At 45.5% G+C, this 20,741-nt stretch overlaps 1 protein-coding gene across 1 annotated transcript in view; it reads left to right on the plus strand.

The window, feature by feature from the left end:
* The window catches only part of GALNT17 (polypeptide N-acetylgalactosaminyltransferase 17), a 214,681-nt gene that overhangs the window by 37,088 nt on the left and 156,852 nt on the right, over nt 1-20,741 (plus strand). Inside the window, exon 2 of the mRNA XM_037375128.1 lies at nt 16,849-17,032. Coding sequence (XP_037231025.1) covers nt 16,849-17,032 — 184 coding nt within the window. The remainder of the gene's footprint in view (nt 1-16,848; nt 17,033-20,741) is intronic.

Here is a 20,741-nt window from a genome sequence, read left to right on the forward strand (position 1 = left end):
GGGATCAAGCCTAAGAAGAAAAGTGACTGAATTTTCTCTTGGCCATGAACTGGGATTACCTGAAAACTTTTACTGGAATCTCGGAATTTCTTCTGTTGCTAGTAGTAGGAAATAGTACTTGATTACTAAGTCTAGGATATCATAGGATTAGACTTTGTGTACGTGTAATGATTTGCAGCTGTTTAGTATTTCATTTGACTAATGCAGAATTCACAAAAGCAGTTTTAATAAATGCCAGAAACGTGCACAGCAGGGGTTTAGTGTTGTTTTTTTTTTAAATATAAAGAGCAAGTTGCTTTCTGCAGACAATTACAGGCATGTAACGTATGGGGAATTACGGAATGAGGTCTGCAGTCGCCCTGTATTTATTGCAGAGTTCATATGGGAAGCATTTGTCTTGCTGCTTTGTGGATAGACCTTCCTGTGCAGGCAGCTCTTTGGCACGGACCCCGGTGGTCCCGAGGGGCTGTGGTGCCCTCCGTGACTGAGAGCCCACACACAGCCCTGCATTTGGAAATTATTTGTGATTTCATTGCCCTGTGATCTTGCTGTAAGGCAAGAGGTAGGTGATGCTTGGGAATGTTGGACTTCATAGGCATTAATGTTGACGAATAAGAGAAAATTGTGATTGCAAACACCAAGTCCAGTTGGCTCACCCTAGGAAGTTACATGAGCTTCTCTGACTTGGAAACCAAGAAAAAGGTATGTGCTGCTCCTCAGATGCTAATAAAAGTTTCCTGCTGGTAATTCGTGGGGCACTTGCCTTTCCTTCCCCTCCTACATTGTGTAGCCCAGTAGCAGTCAGCAGATGGGATCTGCTTTCCCGAATGAGATGCAGCTCTTCTCTCCAGCCTTGAGAGGGGAGGGATGTTCATTTCATAAAACACAGACAAGTGTTTAAAAATAAGTCAGCAGAGTGGCAGCCAGTGTTTGCTGGAGATGGGAGTTTTGACATTGCAAAAGATAAAGCAGATTTGGTAAAACTCTGTTTAGTCCCTGAAATCTAACCAGTACAATAAGCAAATCCCGTTCAGTTTCCAGTCTCGAATGCAGTGTAGTTTCTGGTTACCATCTATTTTTCTTTCGCACTAGCAGACAGAGCCCTCCATCCAGGTTCAGGTCTGTGCTGAGGCACGTACTGAGGGTGATAAAGTTGTGCTGATTAACGCCTCCGTCCTGGAGTCTTGCAGTCACCTTAAATGTTTTGCATTTATTGTTGTCATCAGTTACTTACTCCTAGGTAGCATTTAGGAAATCCAGTCATGTATCAAGATCTCGTTGAGTTAGGCTCAGTTCAAATAAACAGTAAAATGACACACTGCTCCACAGACCTTTACAGTTAATGGCTTAATTAATTGCTTTAATTAATCTGCGCAAAATTTGGAGTATTTGCCCCAAGACCTTTTGAAAATTAGTAAACGTGTATTATCTTTTTTGTCTATCAGATATTCTTATCCGGCGGTTTTTAATCTCGGCTCTCCATTACAGAGGAGCAGAATAGCCACGCTGAGATGTCGAACTGTAGCCAGAAATGTTGATTTTTGTCCTTATTTGCCGAAGCCCCTGCTGGGGGCAGCAGGCTGGCGCTGAGCAGCACTGGGGGTGCCCTTTGGGGGTGCAGGGGGTCGGCGTGTGCTGGGGGTGGGGGGTATTTGGGGGGTGTGCGGGGTGGTGTGTGGCACGTGTGCTGTTTCTCTGCTTCAAAAGACGTGGCCCAGGAACAATTGGTTTTTGAGGCGGGTCTAGTTGAAGTGAGCACCACGTTTCTTACCAGAGTGCCTGTATTGAAAATACGACAAATTATTTGGCCTAAAGAATGCAATGCTGTCCTTCTAAATGTATCCTCTTGGGTAGCTGACCTTTTAAAAAGGAATCTTTTTTTGTTGTTTGCTTTTTTAGCAAGTTATTTTCTCGTACCTCAGACTACCTTTTTTGACAGCCCCATAACCATAGCCAGTTTGGAATGAAACCTCAAAAAACTCAGAGCAGAGATATTATTTTTGTGCTGTGTTTTTGTGTGCCTTTTTCGCCTCCTCCCCCCAGTGCAGAGCGTAGAGCATCTGCATGCACATATGAAGAAACCTGGTGCAAACTGCTAGTTACCTGCCTGGTACCAAAACTAGGTTTGTACCTTTGAGAAGCGATGGCAGGTACAAGTAGGTAATGGGGGTGATGTGTCACAGAGAAAACTTTTCCTGCGTCTGAAATGAGATTCAGTAAGTATGCAGCTCCAAATGGTAGTGACCCTCAGCAAATTGGTAAGTTTCAGATAAAAAGGTATCTGTTTTAAGGCTTACTGAAATAAGGTGAGGGACTCCCGTGAAGCCAGACTGCTACGAAGCCATTAGCAACTTAGGTTCAGTAGTTCAGATGCTTGTTTTAATCTGTAGAAGGTGGTATGGAGAGTAATTGCCAATATTGCAGTGCCTTCAGGTGCTGTCATGCAGGTTGCAAGCCTTCTGCCCTTCCACCCAGGGATCATGACTTTGGTTTGTGATGCATATAACTTACTTTTGCTCATGCAAATTAATCTAATGGCTTGCTTTTAAGTTCATGTGGAGCACAGCAAGGCACCAGCAGTCGGATTCACAGGTTCTTTCTGCATTTCCTCCAGGGAAAGCTCTCACAGAGTTACAAAGTTAAACTCCACATTTCACATTTCAGAGTTCTGCAGTCTTTGTTTCAAGCCCAAGTGCATACCTGGATTGTGGATTGATGCCAAAGCAGCACCAGCCTCTGAGCACGTTCACCTTGGTAGTTTGGAGTCTGGATTTCTGATGGTGATATGCTTCTATCAGTACTTTGAAAACTGAGTAAGGGTGTATCCAGAGGAATAAATCCAGAGCAGCCTGCATCATGCTTAGCGTGGTTACACAGGGTGAAAGGGTTTTGGTCCCTGGCGTTATCTGCGGGTAAACTCATGTGGCAGACTGAAGTGAGAAGGATCAGTTTTGAGGAAAAGAGGGATGAATGCTGTCAGCCACGAGATGCTTTAGTAGTAACAAACACCAATATTCCCCTCTCTGGTAGAAAGAAGGTGCTTCAGCATTCTCGTTTCACTGGAGGGTGTTTCTGAGGTCCTTGAACACGTGTAGGAGTGAGGTGCCTGAGCCGAGGGGTGGATTGTAGTATGGAAAGTGTAGGAAAAGGGAAAGGAAGGGCTGGGTGGTGCAGAGGGTAGGGGTTGTGGGTGGGGATCCAGGGCTGTGGTCTGGAAAGCCACTTCCATGGAGGCTGAAGGAGGACCATGCGCGCAGGGTGATCGTAGCAGTTCCTGGTGGTCGCAGGGAAGCAGAGATGTGAACATCTGGCATGATGGAAAACTGCACTGGAAAAGCAGCACTGAAGAACAAGTGCTTACAATACTTCAGTCTACCACGTTCCACTTTGAGAGTGTGTACTGTAAACTAAAAATTTAATCCCCAAAGATGAGTTGGGAGAGCGAGTCCCTGCTCTGCCTGTCTTTCCTTGCTTCCTGCTTGACATTTCTTATTCTCTTTGAATTGTAGATCCAACTTGTCAAAAGTGTTGTCAAAAGGTGGTATATCCTTAATAAGTAAATATGGAGAAATGAATGTAATGCTTCTGTTTTTTCTCTTGACCCGCATCTGAAGCGGGTGCTGTGTTTTGCTCATAAATAAATAATTTCCCCAAGGAGAATGCAATCTCTGCAAACTCGAGGTGTGTGGGAGGCTTTGTCGTGGCGAACGGGAAGGAAAAAGGTAGCAGATCCTGTACGGATGGCTTTGGGAGAGAGTGGTGGAAAAGAAACAATCCCTTTCAGCCCTCGTGTGAGTCTGGGGAGACTGTGACCCTGTCCTGCTAGAGAAAGGGGTTTGCAGCTTGTGTCCCAAGCTCCCTTTGTCTACCCTGAGCTCCCAGTAAGGCCTGGTTTTCATTCCTTGCTGTGAGCTTTGGCTTTGTAACCATTTTGGAGACTGTAAGCAATACTCTCCTTTCCTGAGAAAGAGCATCTTTTTAGGGCACCTTTTCCACAGCATTTCCAGGACCTGCTTGAGCAGTGAAAAGATGGGGCTGGGGATCTGGCAGCTCGATGTCCATTGCAGCTGCATTTTCCACTGGGAATCTGATTCCTGAACTGGAAAGGCAAGGAGCTGCTAAATGAGGTTGGTGACCCTGGGTATTGTACAACCACCTTTCCCCACCCCCCTTAAGTCCTTTAATCTGCTTAAGGGTGAAGAGGGCAGGCTTTTCCAGGTGGGTGTTAATTGCATTCCTCCCTAGATAGGTGGAGGAGCAAGAAGAAGATAAAACGCACTGTTTGAGCAGTTGTGAGGTACATCCCAACAAGTCTGGACCAATTAGCTTAGGCCAAGGCTAGGTTGGGCAAATTTGTTTTCTTTGACCATCTAGAAAAGCAGTCAGGTATATTTTCTCTTGTGTTCTCTTGTAGCACCAAACACAACGGGACCAAGACCCTGTTGTACCAAGTGTTTTATGTAAAGAACAAGGACAGCCCTACTTCAGGTAGCTTAAAATCTGAGTCATATATTTAGCTCCCTCTCAGGAGTGCTCTGAGCGTTAATTATGTTTTTAAAGTACTTAGTGCCTATCATCAGAGGCTCTCTATAGAAACACAAAGTTAAATAGTCACAGATCTGTGGCCTCTTAGGAATTGCTTCCAATGCTGTACGACATAACCATTCATAAATTTGCATTGATGGTAGAGAGCAAGCTCCAGTTCTCCTTCCTCGAGACCCCTGTCTGGCAAAGCATTTACACTTATGCTTTACTTAAGCACTTGAATAGTTTGACCAAGTTCAGTAACTTGGGTTTGGTAGCAAAGTACTTGAACTTAAACAGAGCTCTGCCTTCACCATATAGAGACCAAGACGTGCTAGATGAATTCCAGATTTTTATCTTAAGAGGTACCTATTGTGCTCGTATGTTCATTACAGTAATACATATATTACATAAAACATTTTGGATCCTTTAATAGTGGATATGGTTGGAGAATGTAGGGATGTGGTTGGAGAATGTAGATGTGTACAAGAATAAAAGCATTGCAGTGGAGAATTTCTCTCTGATAACTAAATTAGCATCTTTATTTCTGTCCTTAGATGTTGCAAGTCATGGTGTGTCACCTCTATGACCTATTTGCAAAGCACAGACAGATGGGAAGAAATTTGAAGAGCAAAAGCGCTCTCTGGGGTGTCCCGCACGTCTGAGAGTGCTGAACGCACGCCAGTAAACCAGCAACAGATTGGTTCAGTCTCTGAGCGAGAATAGCAGCTGAGCACAGCCAGAACAAGTATTATAAAAGGAATTAAGTGCACTAAGCAAAACCCTGTAAAACAGACTTTCCTGACCTTAAAAAGTAACTAGTAGGTCCTCAGCTCAGTAAAATGCAGTTAGCAGGAAGAAGCATGTACACACATGCTAAGATGCATGTTTTAACTCTTTGAGTTTCCTTTCTGCAGCTACATTAACATAATATTTACATGTTGGCTTCAAATGTTCGTTCATCTTTTGGGAAAGCCCATTGTGGGCTATTTCATCCCTTCCCTAATGTGTTGGTCTTTAAAGAGTAGCCTAATGAGCGGGTTTAGGGTAGCCCAGGGAGGAATAATACGGATCGAAGGGCCCCGGTAGAGACACTTGGAAGCCCACTGAGGACCCCTCTGAAAAGTGCTATTTCTCAGGGTACAGTCCCACATGCCCTTTTTTCTTTCTGTCCACTGATTCCCAACGTTTTTAGCATCTTGTCTTAGTGGTGTGGCTCTGCTTGGGGCCATGGGTTAAAAATACCACCCGTGCTCGCCTCCTTTGCCTCCCACGCTTCAGGAGTGGGAGCGAGGGGAGGAGGAGGGAGCTCTTGGTTGCCCTGGTCAACCTCTGTAAGGTTTTAGAGCCTGACCTGGTACAGCACTTTGGTGACCGTCTCCAGTTTTCTGCCGTTTCCCGTTCCATGGCTCCGGGTAGCTCCGCAGAGGAGGTGCCGTGTACACAGCCCGTGTGCTGAACGTGTAACCTGTCACGTAACCGTACAGCCCAGAGCGGAGTAGCCAGCTCTGTGTTTATGATATCTGCACTATAGTTATAGTGTGGTATCTCTTCTTTTCTTTTCTTACCAAATTGCAACATTTTATGCCTTTCCAACAGGCTAATCTATAGAGAGAGGAAATGTTTTACGAAAAGGAAAACAAGAATATGCATTAAAAGAAACCATAAACACTAACAGCTTGTTATAGAAACACAATCTGGAAATAACAGATTCCTTTTGAAAATAAAAGTGCAAAACATTATTTTTAACCTTTGAATGGGGTTTACACAAAGTTGGCTTGTGGTTTTGTGGGTTCTGTTCTCTTCCTGTTTCCACACTTGTTCCTGTGGTTCTGCTCCTGTTCCCGGGGCAGTCCTGTCCCTGCTGGTGTAACTCTAGTCATGGTTTCTCTGGGGGCAAGGTGGTTTTAAGAAATTCTTGTTTCCCCACCTTGGGCTGTGTAGTCCTGTGCTGGCACTGAAGCTCAGCATCCCTGTAGTGTGCCCAAGTGGCAGCTCTGCCTGGATGCAAAAGAACTGTGATGGGGGTGGGAATGGACTGCATTACCTAAAGAAGTTAAATTTTACACTGGAGCATGAACACAGCAATGTGGAGTCAAACAACCTTTAGTCTGACCCTGGGTTTCTGGCAGTGGCTGGAAGGAGCAACTACCTGGGGATAAATAGTTTGCAGAATGGCCCCACAAGTCACTGCATCGGTGCAAACAAGAGGGGCAGTGTTTTGCTGCTGAGGACAGAAAGAGTTTGGGAACTTCTTAAACTGCCTGTACTAAAGAAGAGGTTATAATGAGCAATATATCCTAATTTGCCTTTGTGCTTTCTGATGCTTGGGCTGGATCTCAAATGAGGAGATCTCAGTGCAGACTTACAGAATCATGGAGCGGTTTGTGTTGGATTAATGATCATCTAGTTCCAGCGGTTGCTCAAAGCCCCATCCAACCTGACCTTGAACGCTTTCAGTGATGGAGCATCTAGAACTTCTCCGGGCAGAAGAGCTGCGCCTGCCATCTTCTCTGAGCCGGTCTTGCACATAGGCACGTGTCCTGCCAGACTGATTTCCAGGCTACTCAAACAGGAAAGGAAGATAGTTTTACTTGCTTGAATTGCAGCCTACCTTCTAAAAATAAAGCTGCAGACAATTGTTTAATTCATCACCCAGACGGGCTCATGGCTGACCAGCATAAATATGCACGATTGCTTTTGCCCTTGGCCTTTCTCATTCAAGCTCCTGGGCCCTGAGCTATCTGGTAGGGACGGAGTCAGCGTGTGTGGGAACAGCTCGGGTGCTTCGGGAAGGTCCATCAAGTGCAGAGCTGGCGCTTAGGTGTTTGCTGAATCAATACCCCATCAGGTGCGTGGACCAGGGACCTTGGCTTTCTTTTGAATGGTGACGCACCCTGAATTGATCTTCAAAGTTACTGGAACAATGTCAGATGTTTAATGTGAAGTCCTGCCATGGTTTGTGTTATATTACGTTGGTACGCCACTAATACAGACACTTCTTATGATACTTCATCAGTTTTTAGATGGCTGTATGTTACCTCGTAGCAGATGTATTGCTGGACAAAGCTTTTAGTCTTGCTCTTTAACCTTGCTGCTGTCAACGTGAAGAGAAGCTGTGATGTTTTGCTCCTGTACAGAGCATCCCCCTCTCTCAGAGCACCCACAGCAGCAGCTGCGTGCCCAGAGTCCCCCACTGGCCCTGGAGCCCCCCGCTGGCCCTGGAGCCTCAGCAGGTGGCTCCCAGGTGTATGGCAGGTGTATGCTCCAGGTGGTGGAGCAGCCAGCCCTGCTCGTGTGGGATGAGTCTGGTCTTAAGAGAGGAAAAAGGCCAGACAGGCCTGGTGGGAGATGCTTATGGAGCATCTTGTTGGCAGCCACTTAAGTGACCACTGGTGGAGGTAAGGATCCTTGAAAGAAATTGAACCTGGATCACTGATGCTGGAGTGCCTCACCAAGAGGGTGCGTTTCAGCCATACGGATCTAGCTGTATTGCCTCTGAGTCCAGCTGCGTGTCCCGGGATGCTGGGCTGTGCTGGGGCAGACCTGCTCTGCTCTGTTGGGCATCTGTTCTCTCTCCAGTTAGGTCTCGTTACTTGTATTTGGTCATGCTGGATGTTCTATAGATTATTTTCCCTCTACCCTCTCTGAGAATATTTGCTTTCTTACTGTTACCTGGGCATGACAGTTCTTCGTGATGTTTTATGCCAATATAAAATAACAGTGTGAAGATGGCTTCAGACTGTTCTAAACACTTCATGGAAATATGTTGCTGTGTGTTGGTGGGGAAATGATTGTGCCTGAGTCCCAGCAAGTCCCAGCAAGATTGAATCCTTGAAAGCAGGTCTTAGGCAGGGCTTAATAAAGTGATCTCTTGAGTTCAACATCTCGAACGTGGATGCAGTGTGCCTGGAGTCAGCCATCTCGATAAATTATCTTAGTGATATTTTGGAACCCAATTTTCCTTTTCGTTATGCATTGCGATCTACTACCTTTTGCTTCCCTCCTTCTCTGCACTCGATAACACAGGTATTTCCAGAATATGATGGTCCCATATGTTAGTCAGAGATACAGATTTCTATTTGTGTTGTAACGTGCATGTGGGATTGCTACAACACATTCATTACCTTTTCTGCAAATAGACTTCATCCATCCCCCTCGCAGATCCAAGTCTACTGTCTGGAATTGCAAGTCAGCTGCTGGTGCTGCATATGTCACTCCATTACTTGGCAACTGCCTCAAATACATCAATGCCTTGCCTGCGAAATACATATATATATATTTGTCTTTACAACGCATGTGTCTTGCACCCGCTGGTGTAACAATGTGGCTCATGACAGCATATTTCATCCCCAGAAGCACAATGCACTGCGTAGCAGTCACCAGGGTCCCTTCTCCCTCGGTTGATGCAGGGGTGCTGTGGGGTGCAGACACCAGCTGCTGAACACCGTGGTGAAGGGGGGCAGAGCACGGGGGAGCCGTGTCTGTTCCCTGCTGAGGGTGGCAGGGTGTAATTGGTCATTTTGAGACAAACCTTTCACAAATGTAAGCCATCAGCCTCTTGATTATAATTTCTTATTTGAAAGGGGGAGCTCCCAGCAGCAGGGCATCTCCCGGGGTCTTTTGTCGGTGCACGCTTGGGAAGAGCGTTGCTCTAATTAAATTGCCAGGAATGCTTTGCATGTGTCCAGGGTTTTCCCTGGGATATAAATCACCTTCAGTCTTTTGTATCTGAACGAGATGTCTATACATTAAGACTCCCATTGAAGCACTGCCTGTTCTCCCTGCTGAGCTGCAAAGAGCTTTTCCTAGCCTACGTTTTTTTGACTCTAAACCAGTTCTGTTGCTCCATCCTGTCTTTTTTTCCGCAAGTTATTCTAGAAATATGAAGCAGAATGGTAGACGCTAACATCTTCAGACTTTTGGGGAGCATAGATCTACGTCCAAGCTTTTCTACTAGTTCCAGGTCTTAGAATTAACTGAATAATTCCTGCAAACTAAACAGCTTCAGCCAGTTGTAGGCCTTCTGTTATTTTGTGCCTGAGGTGAATTTTGATCGGGAAATTATCACTTGGAACCAGAACTTGGTGGTGTAATGGCCTAAACGGGGTGAGACTGGCTTTGAAATTCTCCTGCTGTCTGTGTTCTCCTTGCAATGTGCTGATCCTCCCTCTGGCTCCGAAGGTAATTTCTCTGTATTTCCATATAGATAAGAAAACTTCAGTTCTGAATATGTGTGTGTATGTATGTACATATATATGTGTATAAGTGTATATTTATGTTAAAACACTTCAAACGAGTCTTCAGACTCCATGCAGTTTGCCTGTTCTCTTCTCCCATCCTTTCCATAGAGTGCAAGGTAGGAAGAAGCCTTGATGTTGTCTGACTGTTCTGATAACGGTGTAAGCGCAGCTGTGCTTAAATCATCCTTGACACAGGTGTTCATCTAATCTATCCTTAAATATATTTAATACTGAGGAGTTCTGCCCATCCTGGGCAGCCTGTTTTGGTCCTTGCCTGGCTGGGCTGCAGGAAAACGCGTACAATTCTCACACACCCACCTGTCACAAGTATTTCAGTGAAATCTTAATGGTCTGTTGGACAAATTCATCTTAGTGAGAATTATTCAAATCATTTTACATACACAGGAGCTTTTTTTAGAGATGAAATATGTTGGGTTACAGGTGAAATATGCTCTATTGTCAGTTGGTCTGTGCCTGGCTAAATCCCCTGCTTGCCAAGCATGGGCGCAGCAGCATTCGTCTGCTGCTTTTTTTGAGTTCACATCTGGCATTCAGCGTGAAGCCAGAGGCGTGAAACTTTCTTGAAATCACCTGTTGCCAGTTGCAGTATTTTGAACCAACAAATCCTTTGCATGGCAAAGGACAGCAAACAGCTCTGCTGGATCCTTGCAGAGAAGGAGGTGTTCAGGTCAGCTAAAAGTGCACTGGGAAAGTACTGTCCCAATGGAAGGTGGTGGCATTAATCCTTTAGTAAGGGGGGTTTGTTGGAAGCCCGCTGCAGCACCTGGTTTTGGGGACATACTGGCTTTTGATAAGTGATCAGCCCTGTGAAAAACATACCTAGCATGTACACTGAATGAAATTGTATATTTTCCACTGGATTCTAGTATTTAAGTTAATAATAATAATAAAAAATATTTGGCTTAGTTTTCTTTTTAGCCTAAGAAAGTGATCTCTTTTTCTTCTAATCCCTTTACCACTATTTCTGGTTTCCTTTGCAAGAGTGTAAGGATGCCTGGGGAGGCAGCGGGAGCAAAGGAAGCTGCCAGAGCCGGTTCCATTAGGTAGTTCCGAGACGATTTCCATAGCTCTTGAACAGTGCGTGGTTGCATGTTGCATAGGTGTAGACCTGTAGTCAGAGGAACTTGCACTGTTTAGTCTAACAAACAAAAGGTCTGAGCAGAGACTGGGTAAAAATTGTGTAAAAGATGCTGCAGGGAGAAAAGAGAAAATCCCAGGTCTCGATTCCACCAAAGCTGCAAAGGAAAATTGGTGCCTCTTAGTCTGCTAATTGCCCTTTTCGTTAATGAGTCCTCCCTTTAATAGTCTGTATTTGCAGCAATCAGCAGGACAACACTAAAAACTTCAGCAGTTTTCCATAATTTCTAGCGTTACCTATGGCATTTCGCCCTTCGGTATCTATTCTAGTTTCTCATAAAATACTCCTAAAAGCCTGGCTGTTGTACCCTCTCTTTCCATCTTCACTGCGAGGTCGCGCAGAGGCGATGTCTGCAGCATAACACACGGCATGTATTAGGCTCATTTACTTCATCGGTTTTGGTTTTTTTTTTCCCTGAGTCAGATATTTCACGTTAGCCTTGAAATCTCTGGCTGAAGTGCAGCAAGCAGCACACATCCCTAGAAGAGCCGTTTGGGCTGGGAGATCCCTGGTGCTTAGCTTAGTAAGAGCTGTACTTTTCAAAGAAATCTACTTTAATTTTCTCTTTATGCTTCCCTTATTTTTCAATACCGTTTCAGTGTTGATTATTTATTCTCGAGAAGGAAGCCTTTGTGTTCCTCTTCCCTGTAGCAATCTGCCTTTCAATCCGAGCCCTACGTACTCTAACTCGTGCAGCAGGGTGACATGAACAAATAAGGATGCGATTAAAACATCTGCTTTTCCAGAAATCTTTTCTATATTATTTCTTCCTGTTCTTTTCCCTCCTCCTCCCTCGGTGTTAAGGCTCAGGACCCCTGTTTCTCAGAAACGCCTTTCAATTCCAGATGCTCTTCCCTGGCCTTAGAGGTTTCTCTGGCCGAGGTTTGTCGCGGTGGGGTTGATGCTGTCCTTCATCTGGGCTGACATGTAGCAGCAGAAATCTTTTCCACCACGCCTGCTGCCTGGGAGCCTGTTTGGCTGGTGCTGTAGAAATGAAGGCTGTGTATCCCGTTATATCGTATTTTACCAAAGGTTTTCTCTACCCTAGAAAACTCCTGTCTCCTCAAGAATTATACTGCCAGTTTAAGGAGAGACTAATATATTTACTATAACCGTACTCAGCCTGGGAATACTTTTGCTGTAGAGATTAAATTTTTTTATCATCTTGAAGAAAACCAACTCTTTTTGGGTCCCCAGGGGATCTGTTGTCTGGCCATTTCAGCAGGAGTGGCTCAGATCTTAGCAGCTCTAGGTGGTGGCTTTTTTTTCTTTCTTTTCCTGCAATATAAAGAGCAAAATGCTCCTTTTGTCCCAAAGTTCAGATGTGGTAGGAGATTCTGAAAAAAATTTAAAAAAAATCCTCGTTTCTTTTCTAAGGTACTTGTTGGGTGAATGTGGTTTAAGTATGAGCAAAGCTCCAAAATGTTCAGAACTCTGATCTACACTGAACATCTAATCTTGATGCAGCCGATTACCATCTCATGAGCTTGAAAAATTCACCGGGGAGTGAATTCACTCCAAAGAACAAGCTTTTTGTGTTGGGGATTAGTGCTGTTGATTGCGGTAGATAGGCTGGAGCAGGCATCAGGAGAGGCTGCTTTGGCAGCGGTTCGGCGCTGCTGCTTTGGTGCCTGCCCAGAATGAGAAAGGATTTGGTCTGTGACCTGGGAACACTTCTGACTCTTCATTTTTTAGCCTCATTCTTTAAGGAAACAAGCTGATGGGGTCATGCTCGTGCTCTTCCTTGCTTGGTGTGTCTCTGTGTGTAACTTCTGGCTCTTCTGCACCAATTTTGAGCAAGTTTGGAAAAGGGCCAGAGGTTTCAAGATGTGAAGATGCTACAAGCACATCCTAGTAAGAGGCCACAGCAGAAGGCTCTGCTGGAAACCAGCCCTGGACGGTTGTGGCGGGGAACCAGTGGCTTCAGAGGGGATGTCCCCTTTCTGCTCCTGCGCCACCAGAGGCACTTAATCATTCATTTGCAGTGGACACAATATGAGAGATTGCTTGTCCTTTGAGACCCAAATGGCATTTCCCTGCAGGCTGTGGAGGGCAGACAGAAGATGAAGGGAAGCCTGTATGTGCTGTCTCTGGAAACCTGCAGGCTGTAGCTCTCTGCTCATGCCGTGGGCCAGGGCCCCGCTGCAGGGACTGGGAGATGATCAGGTGAGCCCTTACTTAGGCTTGGGAAGTGTGTGGGTGTCTCTGTGCCCCCAAACGGGGGTTAACGTGAAGCCCTGGGACCTCCCTGCTGAGCAGGAGCTTCCCTTGGGTTCCTGCCTGGCTGAAGGGACCACAGGGGCCGGGCTGGGGGTATTTTCTGAAGCTATAGCAAAGGCATCTCAAGCTTACAGAAATGCATCCTTTTTTTTGTACAGCCCTAAATTGGGGCAAATAAAAGGAAATGGATGAACGAACTGACTGGGCGAGAGTCTGCTGTAACCGTTTGTTTTCAGTCCTGCTTCTCCTGAGGCATCTTTCAGCCAGCTGGAAGCAGATTTCTTCCTCTTCTGTTTGGCATGAATTATCTTTCTTGCCAAACATTACTTGAATCTTGCTTCCAAGTGCTGTACACCAAAGTGACACCCCGGCTGCACAGATGAACTCTTCTGACAGCCCAAGCTGGAGGATGAAATGTTTAACCAGCACGGGGTCAGACACGGAGATCGTCCGTGTCACATCGCACCTGGGGGTGCTCGAGGTCTCTGTGACTGGCCCTGCGGGTGTGTTTGCTGGCCTGGCTGGCACCAAACACGAGGGTGATGGTTTCACGGTAGTGCCCTGCCCAGCACCTATGGATCCATCACCTTCACTGATTCCTTTGGGTAAATGACACGGATTGATAGGTACTTACTGAGAGAGCGTCTATCGTAGTAGGAGGACCGAGAAGTTCATATGCAGAAATAAGGGAGTGTACTCGGTGAGGAGAGAGAAGTGCGTCCTGGGGTGTGTTTGTGTGTGCCTAGTTGTCATGTTTATGGTCTTGGAATAAAGCAGCTAATGGCATTAAAAGCTTTTCAGTCAGATCTGCTGAATGTAAGTCATGCCTTGGCATTTCTCTGGTGCTTCTGTGGTCAACAGAGAGGCTTCGTTTCAGCAGGATCTTCATTTTGCCTTGTCACAGCAGAGCTGCTACCTTGCGACAGCCAAGGGCACTGGGGGCACAGATGGGTCCCTGTTGGCTCTGCCCATGTCGTGACTGTATTTTGGGAGAGACGGTGTGTGCACCACCCCCTTGTGTATCTCTGTTCCGTAATAAGACCACAGATGGGCGAGTAAAGATGTCCTTGTGCCGGCTGGCAGCTCGCAGCCTGCTCTCCCCAGTCTGCCTTGCTGGTGGATGAGGGTTGGAGGTTTGGCTGCAGAGTACACCCAGTCTGCAATTTCAGTGCAGCCAGCTGAATTGCTTGGCAGATACATCCTTGCTCCCAGTATCTCTGGCTGCTGCTAATACCAGCTCAGGTTCAGCAGGCTGAGCAGCGTGGAAGAGGCTGGTGTAGCTCATTCCTGTAGTTGTGGGTAGTTTGAACATGGAGAGCTGGATTCCTCATCTCTAGTTGCAGGTACTTTATCGAGATGCTGTAGCTGGGAGCCCAGTTACCGTAGCTGAGGCAGAGGTAAGAGACAGATTCAGACCCTGTGGTGGATGAACGAGCCTTGGAGGGACCAGTCCTTCCCTGTTGACTTCAAGTGCGGAGCTCTGGGAGAATGTGCTGCTTCGGCTGTCTGAGTTACGCAGTCACAGCCTGCTGGTAATAACCCGAGCTTGTGGTTTTTAAACCTGCTTTAAATGGAGCAAGGTGCCGTGATGTCGGTGGTTTGGGTACCCCGCTGAGCGGGACCCCCAGGTGCTGCTGCCCAGCACCAAGGTCCGCGGTCCGCAGAGCCTCTGCCAGCCCTAACCCAGCTCAGAAACTTCCCACTTCAGCCCTTCTGACAGATGTGTAGATTCAAAGCAGCAATAGCAAAAGCACTGGGGAAGTGAGAAATGTGTTAAAATGAAGGAAGAAAGGGAAAATGAAGCTTTAAAAGCAAACTGGTAGATCCTGAGGGTGCCTATGGTAGAGGTGTGAGCGTGCTCCATGCTGCAGGAGGAGCTCGTAGCTCTGCGGCACCGTGTGTCTGGCTGAGAACTAGCACTGGCAGACAGTACGCATGTGGTACGGATTTTGGTGGAAACATTTCATGGGGAAGGTGAAGAAGGAATTAAAATTAGGAAGTGAATTTCTGTTAGAATGTGTCTGTTATAGGGGTACAAACCCCTCAGCTCATGAACTGAGGAAGCTGTTGCCTTTCTGGGTAACAAGCGGCACGATCTAGGGTACCCTAAAGGAAATATATGCATCAACAGCTGCACTGGTCTGGGGTAGAAAGGTCTGATTTTGATAAAGGAATAGACATTTTGAGAAGAATTGTCTCTCCATGAGAAATTTTTTTTTTTAAAAATACTGTTATAATTCTGTTGGAGCCTATGTCTGCAATGAAATTGGTGTATCTTCTCTCCGTAAGCAAGCTGAACGCTGACCCATGTCCCTCCAGCCTTTTGGGGCTAGGGGGTTCCCAGAGTGATCTGGCCTTCTGCAGGCCAGAAAGGTTCAGCTTTCCCATCTTTGACTTGCTCCTCTGGCTGTTGCAGAGCCTAGGGATGGAAAAAGGCTGCTTGGATGGCTAATCCATCCCCGCATCCCAGCCAGCTGCTCCTGGCAGTTAATTTGTTATTATTGTCCTCAGATAAAATCTGACCAAACCCAGTGTGGTCAGAGGGGCTCCATCACCACAAGCTCCCTAGCAGGGAAGGCTGTTTAGAGGTTCCTTGTCAGAAGGAATAATAATAATGATAATTCCTATTCATGTGCTTCAAACTGTGATGTACATTCACCGATGATTTCCTTACTGCCACGCAATGCTACTTTTTGATGGAAAGGCTGTTTAAATCTGTTTTGCTAGATGGGCAGACAGTGCTTTGTCCAGGGCAGTGGAAATAAGTGGTGGGTTTGGGGGCTGGACCACGCTCATCGTGCATGACCTCGAGGTCATCGTCCCTTCTGAAGCAGCAGTGGAGATGATGGTCCGTTCTGCTTTCAGAGTCAGGGCTCTGCCATTAAACAAAGGGGATTATACCCTGGTGTCTTCTTTATTTACAACCCCCCCCCAAACCACCACCAATAAAACTGAAAACCAAACCCAAAACATCCATCTTTTTGTTGCTGTTGTTTCTGTGAAAGAGTGTGAGTCTCTGCTAATGAAAAACATTAAAATTTCAAGTGTCCTGTATAACAAATAATATCAGTATGAACTTGGGTTCCTACAATCACCACCAAATCATCAATATAGCTCTTTTTGTGCTGCTTGTTTTGAACTTTGCCTGTTTCCTTCAGCTATGCAGATATAAATAAATAATTCCCCTTGATAAAGGTCTGGGAATGCTATACTTAAAAAGATAAGAAGAAAGCTTTGAGGGGAAATTGGTTTTAAATCCATAATATTTGTATGTTGTTCCCTGTTCATACTGAGCAAAAATTTGTTCAGCTGGCAGTTAACCAACCCTATTTTATTTTTATTCTGGTTCAACTTATCCTTTTTCTGGGAACATCTAACTTTATGTGTAATTACCTCTCTGAGGGTGGGAAGGATGCCTAAATGACCTTCTTAAAAGCTAAATAAATGCACAACTGTCTGGGAGAGGTTATCAGTTGCAAGCTGGTGGCAGAGCTGTCAGGAACAGTGTGCCTGAGCCATGAGGAATTTCAAGACTTAACTCATTTTTCTTCAAGCATTGGGCCAAAGAACTAAAATTTGAATTGGTTTCAGAAAACCAAAACAGAAGACCCTGAATTTTCAGATTTTTGGTTTTTTTGATAGCTTGGAAATAACAGCGATGAATTTTAAGTGATGGCGTTTGCTGTTTTTTTTTCTCTCGAGGTCTGTCCAAGTCACTTGGTCTCATTGAAGGCTATGGTGGACGTGGTAAAGGTGGGCTTCCAGCCACCCTGTCCCCTGAGGAGGAGGAAAAAGCAAAGGGACCACATGAGAAATATGGCTACAACTCCTACCTCAGTGAGAAAATTTCACTGGATCGCTCCATACCAGATTATCGTCCAACCAAGTAAGTACCTGTTGCTCCTGGAAGGGGTGCGCATGTTGAAGCGTCATCCGAGAGCCAGGAGTGATGGTTGCTTTTATATTCTCATGTGATACTGTTCGCTTTTCCCTCCTTATCGTTCGCAGGACCATGCTCAGTAATGAGCCACCGATGTAGTTTGGCTGAAACTGAGAACAGTTCATAAAGCTGATTTATTGGGGGGGGGGGGGGAGGGGGGGGGGGCAGGAAGAGCATTTCTTCCCACTCTTCTCTCTCTTGCTGTTTATTTTCCTAAAGCAATACATTATTTTGGGTGGTAGTAATGCGATCAGAAGCTGGCATCTGCTTTCATCAGCAAAGGGCTGTTCACTGAGCTATTGGCCTTCGGTGTTAATTATCCTGTAAATATGTGCAAAGCTTCTCCCTCTCTCCCCCCTTGTCAGCTCCTTCGTGTCCCTGCAAGACCTCCGGGGCTGTCCGGCTGCCCTCCAGCTTCTCCCAGCACGGTCCTCCTCCTGGGATGCTGCTGTGGGGTTCCTGTTGGGGACCTGTGCAGATGCCTTTGGTGGGAGTCGAATGGCTCAGGTGCCAATATCCTTCCTCTGCTGGTTCCAGAATCACCTTTTAAGATGATTGTGGTGGTGATGTTTACCTGCTAAGCACCACAGAAGAACAGACTTTAAATGCGGTGCCACATCATTTTGTTCGGAGTATGAGAAAAGACATGCCTTAAGTTTATCTTTATAAAAGTTAATTTTAGATATGGCCAGTGGAGTGTTCCTCAAAATAGGAAGGTGTCAGTTTGTCCAGGCCTGGAGTGAAATCCCTGATAAAAAAATGAGCTGAGAGAGATTTAGATTCTGAAAGGATACGTGTCCGATGCCTGTGTCATCAGGGCAGTGACAAAGCCATTGCTTGGCATCTGCAAACGACTGAAAATCATGCAGCAGGGGGATGCAGCTACTTGTCTCCAGTGTACTGGCAAATTGTTAAGGATGTGAGAGCATGGAGAGCTTTTGTTTCTTCACTTCTTTGCATGCTGCATGAATTTCAAGCAGCCACTCAGAGTTTCCAAGGCTGTCAGCCACTGACAACAGAAATATTTGGATGAGTTTTCAAAGGAATGGCGGCCCAGCCTCCAATTCTGCTGCTGCAGTTTGTCTGGACAGAATGAATTGCAGGTACAAATTGCACCTTTGGCTAGATGATATGCAAATCCCGCTACAATGACAAATCCTTGAAGTGAGACCTTCTCTAGCAGTTACCTGAGCCTGAGCTTCTTATTTTCATTTCTCATCCAGAACTCTGACTTCTAGCAGAGCCAGCATTACTTTGTGAGAATTAATTTGCGAAGTAATGTTTTCTCAGATCTTGGGGGGAAGAGAAGGATTAATTCTGACATTTTTAGGTTTGCACTTATTCTTCCTCAGTGCCACTATCCATCATTTCATGGGAGGATGGTGGAGAGGATGGAGCAGACACAGCAATTTATTAAAAATGCACCATTTTGGAGCTGGGCTAATACTTTGGAGAGAGAATTTGTGGGCACTGACTGCAGCTGCATAACTTAGTGCCTTTTATCTAGATAAAAAACTTCAGGAGCATGTAACATGTTTTGGTTATTGCTGCTTTTTTTTTTTTTTAGGGATCAATTGTCTCGGTATTGTAAGAGAGCAGTTGGTCTGGTTGTGAAATAGGCTTGAGTTTGATGGAGGATTTGAAAAGTTTCGGCTTTTTCTACTGACTTCAAGATCATTCGCTATTTTGTGCATGCAATTTTATGGCTGATTTTATGAAGGGTTTAATACAAACCATTTAAGTCAAGTATCCTGGTCTCTGATTAAAATGGATTCAAGTCAAAGGAAATTAGCCTGAATGGTTTTGAAATTGCTGCATTAGTGGGGAAAAACTGTTGAAAACCCTCCAGCTGATAAGCATTACAAAGCATGTATTAGTTTTAAATATAATAGTGAAGCCTGTTTGGTTCAACTGAAGACTGTTCAGCATCCAGAATGCTGATGGACTTGAACTGTTCCTAGCAGCCGCTGTTGCTCATGTATTCTTTCCTTTTAGTCTTCTCTTTTTAAAAAGAAAGATTAATATGGTCAAGTGTCACTCTCCTGAGTGCTGAGCTATGCTGGACCAGACCTCTTTGTCCTTTTCCTGCCCCCTTTTTTTGTGGCTGCGGCCAAAGCGAAGGGGAGTTTAGGGGAAATCTGGCATATTTTGTAATCTTTCTGTATTAGGCTCCCTTCACCTCCTGGTCAGCATCACTAAGGGTTCAGAGGCACAGGTGTCCCTGCCCAGAGTGATTTGCAGGCAGATGTTGGCAATGAGGAGGCATGACGAGTCCCAGCTGGTGGCCTTCTGAGTTGCTGCCCGGAGGCAGCAGGAAGGATAGAGGTCAGTTTCCCTGGGGAAGGTGGTCCAGGAGGTGCTGAATACAGATGGTGCTTGGGAGAAGGTGAGGGCTGTCCCAGGAGTGGGGGCAGGGTACCTTGCTGGTCTTGATGCAGGGAACCGCAGTGTCTCTTTTTGTTAGTTTGGATTATCGCCATTGTTTTGATAATAAAATGCTGTTTATTTAAGCGTTTTTCTTAAAAGATGAGGTTGCTTGCCTAGGCTGGAAGGTAGAAAGTTTACCCTGCTCTTCACCACTGGAGCAGTACTGGGCTTTATACTAGACTGATGCCCCCCAAAATGCTGCTGATAGTATGGATACAGGAGATGCTGTGTGTGGTACTGATACCATAAGGGAGCTGTGCCTGTAAAACCTTAGTCTTGATCTCATTAATACAGATGTTTCTGATCCTGGCCTTCTGCTGAGCAGGAAAGGTTGGGTTGGGTGTGCTTTGTCATCTGCTTTTAGAGTGAGTCAGGTTAACGGTGTTAAGATTTCGGGTGAGCGAGAAACCTACCCCTTTGGCTGAAATGAGGGAGGACTGGTGTTTTCGTTCCAGGAGCCTTCTTTTAGTTCTTGCTGTGAAACAGTTGCCTAATGAGATGGGCATAGGCAGCACATTTCTATCTTGCTTGATTAGGTTTTTGGACTTTAAGATGAGATTCTTGCGTGTTCTGGAAAACAATTACTGCTTCTAGATTAGAAGGACCCAAGGTGCTGCCTGCAGACTGCGGGACTTCTACACAAATCTCCAAAAAATGAGCCAGAGAGATTCTCTTCAATTTTCTGCAAAAACAGTGAAGGACAAAGCTGATCTGTGAATTTTGTTATTGATCAATTCACAGCATTTTCCGCTTGCCTATGAAGGCTGGTGGGGAGGGGAAGTTTAAGACATGTTGCTTTCTTCATTGAAAGTGAAGCGTGTTTACGTGGGATCCTGGGGGCTGCTAACATTCCTGGCTTTGATACTAGATTTTATGCACCTCTCTTTTGTTCTGTGATGTATGATTTAATGGGAACCCCTCCTATGTGTGGCAGGAAAATAAAAATTGCTGTGTTAGTTCAGTGTGCCTGTCCATTTTATCCAGTATCTAATCTCTGATAGTGGAATTACCAGATGCTTCAGGTTGAAGAAATCATATTAAGGAAAACTATGAAATAATCTGCCCATCTGGTACGTTCTGTCTGCTCTATTCTCTCTTTTCAATCCTATCTTATATAAATGTGGAGTTCTCATTATCTCTTTAAAAAGTCTGTTCCTTTCTGGAATCCTGCTAAGCTCCGATTCAGTGGTATTTTATGGCATTATAGGATTAAGGAGTAGATTTAAGA

Source organism: Falco rusticolus, chromosome 1 (genome assembly GCF_015220075.1).
Source record: "Falco rusticolus isolate bFalRus1 chromosome 1, bFalRus1.pri, whole genome shotgun sequence".
Classification (NCBI taxonomy): Eukaryota; Metazoa; Chordata; class Aves; order Falconiformes; family Falconidae; genus Falco; species Falco rusticolus.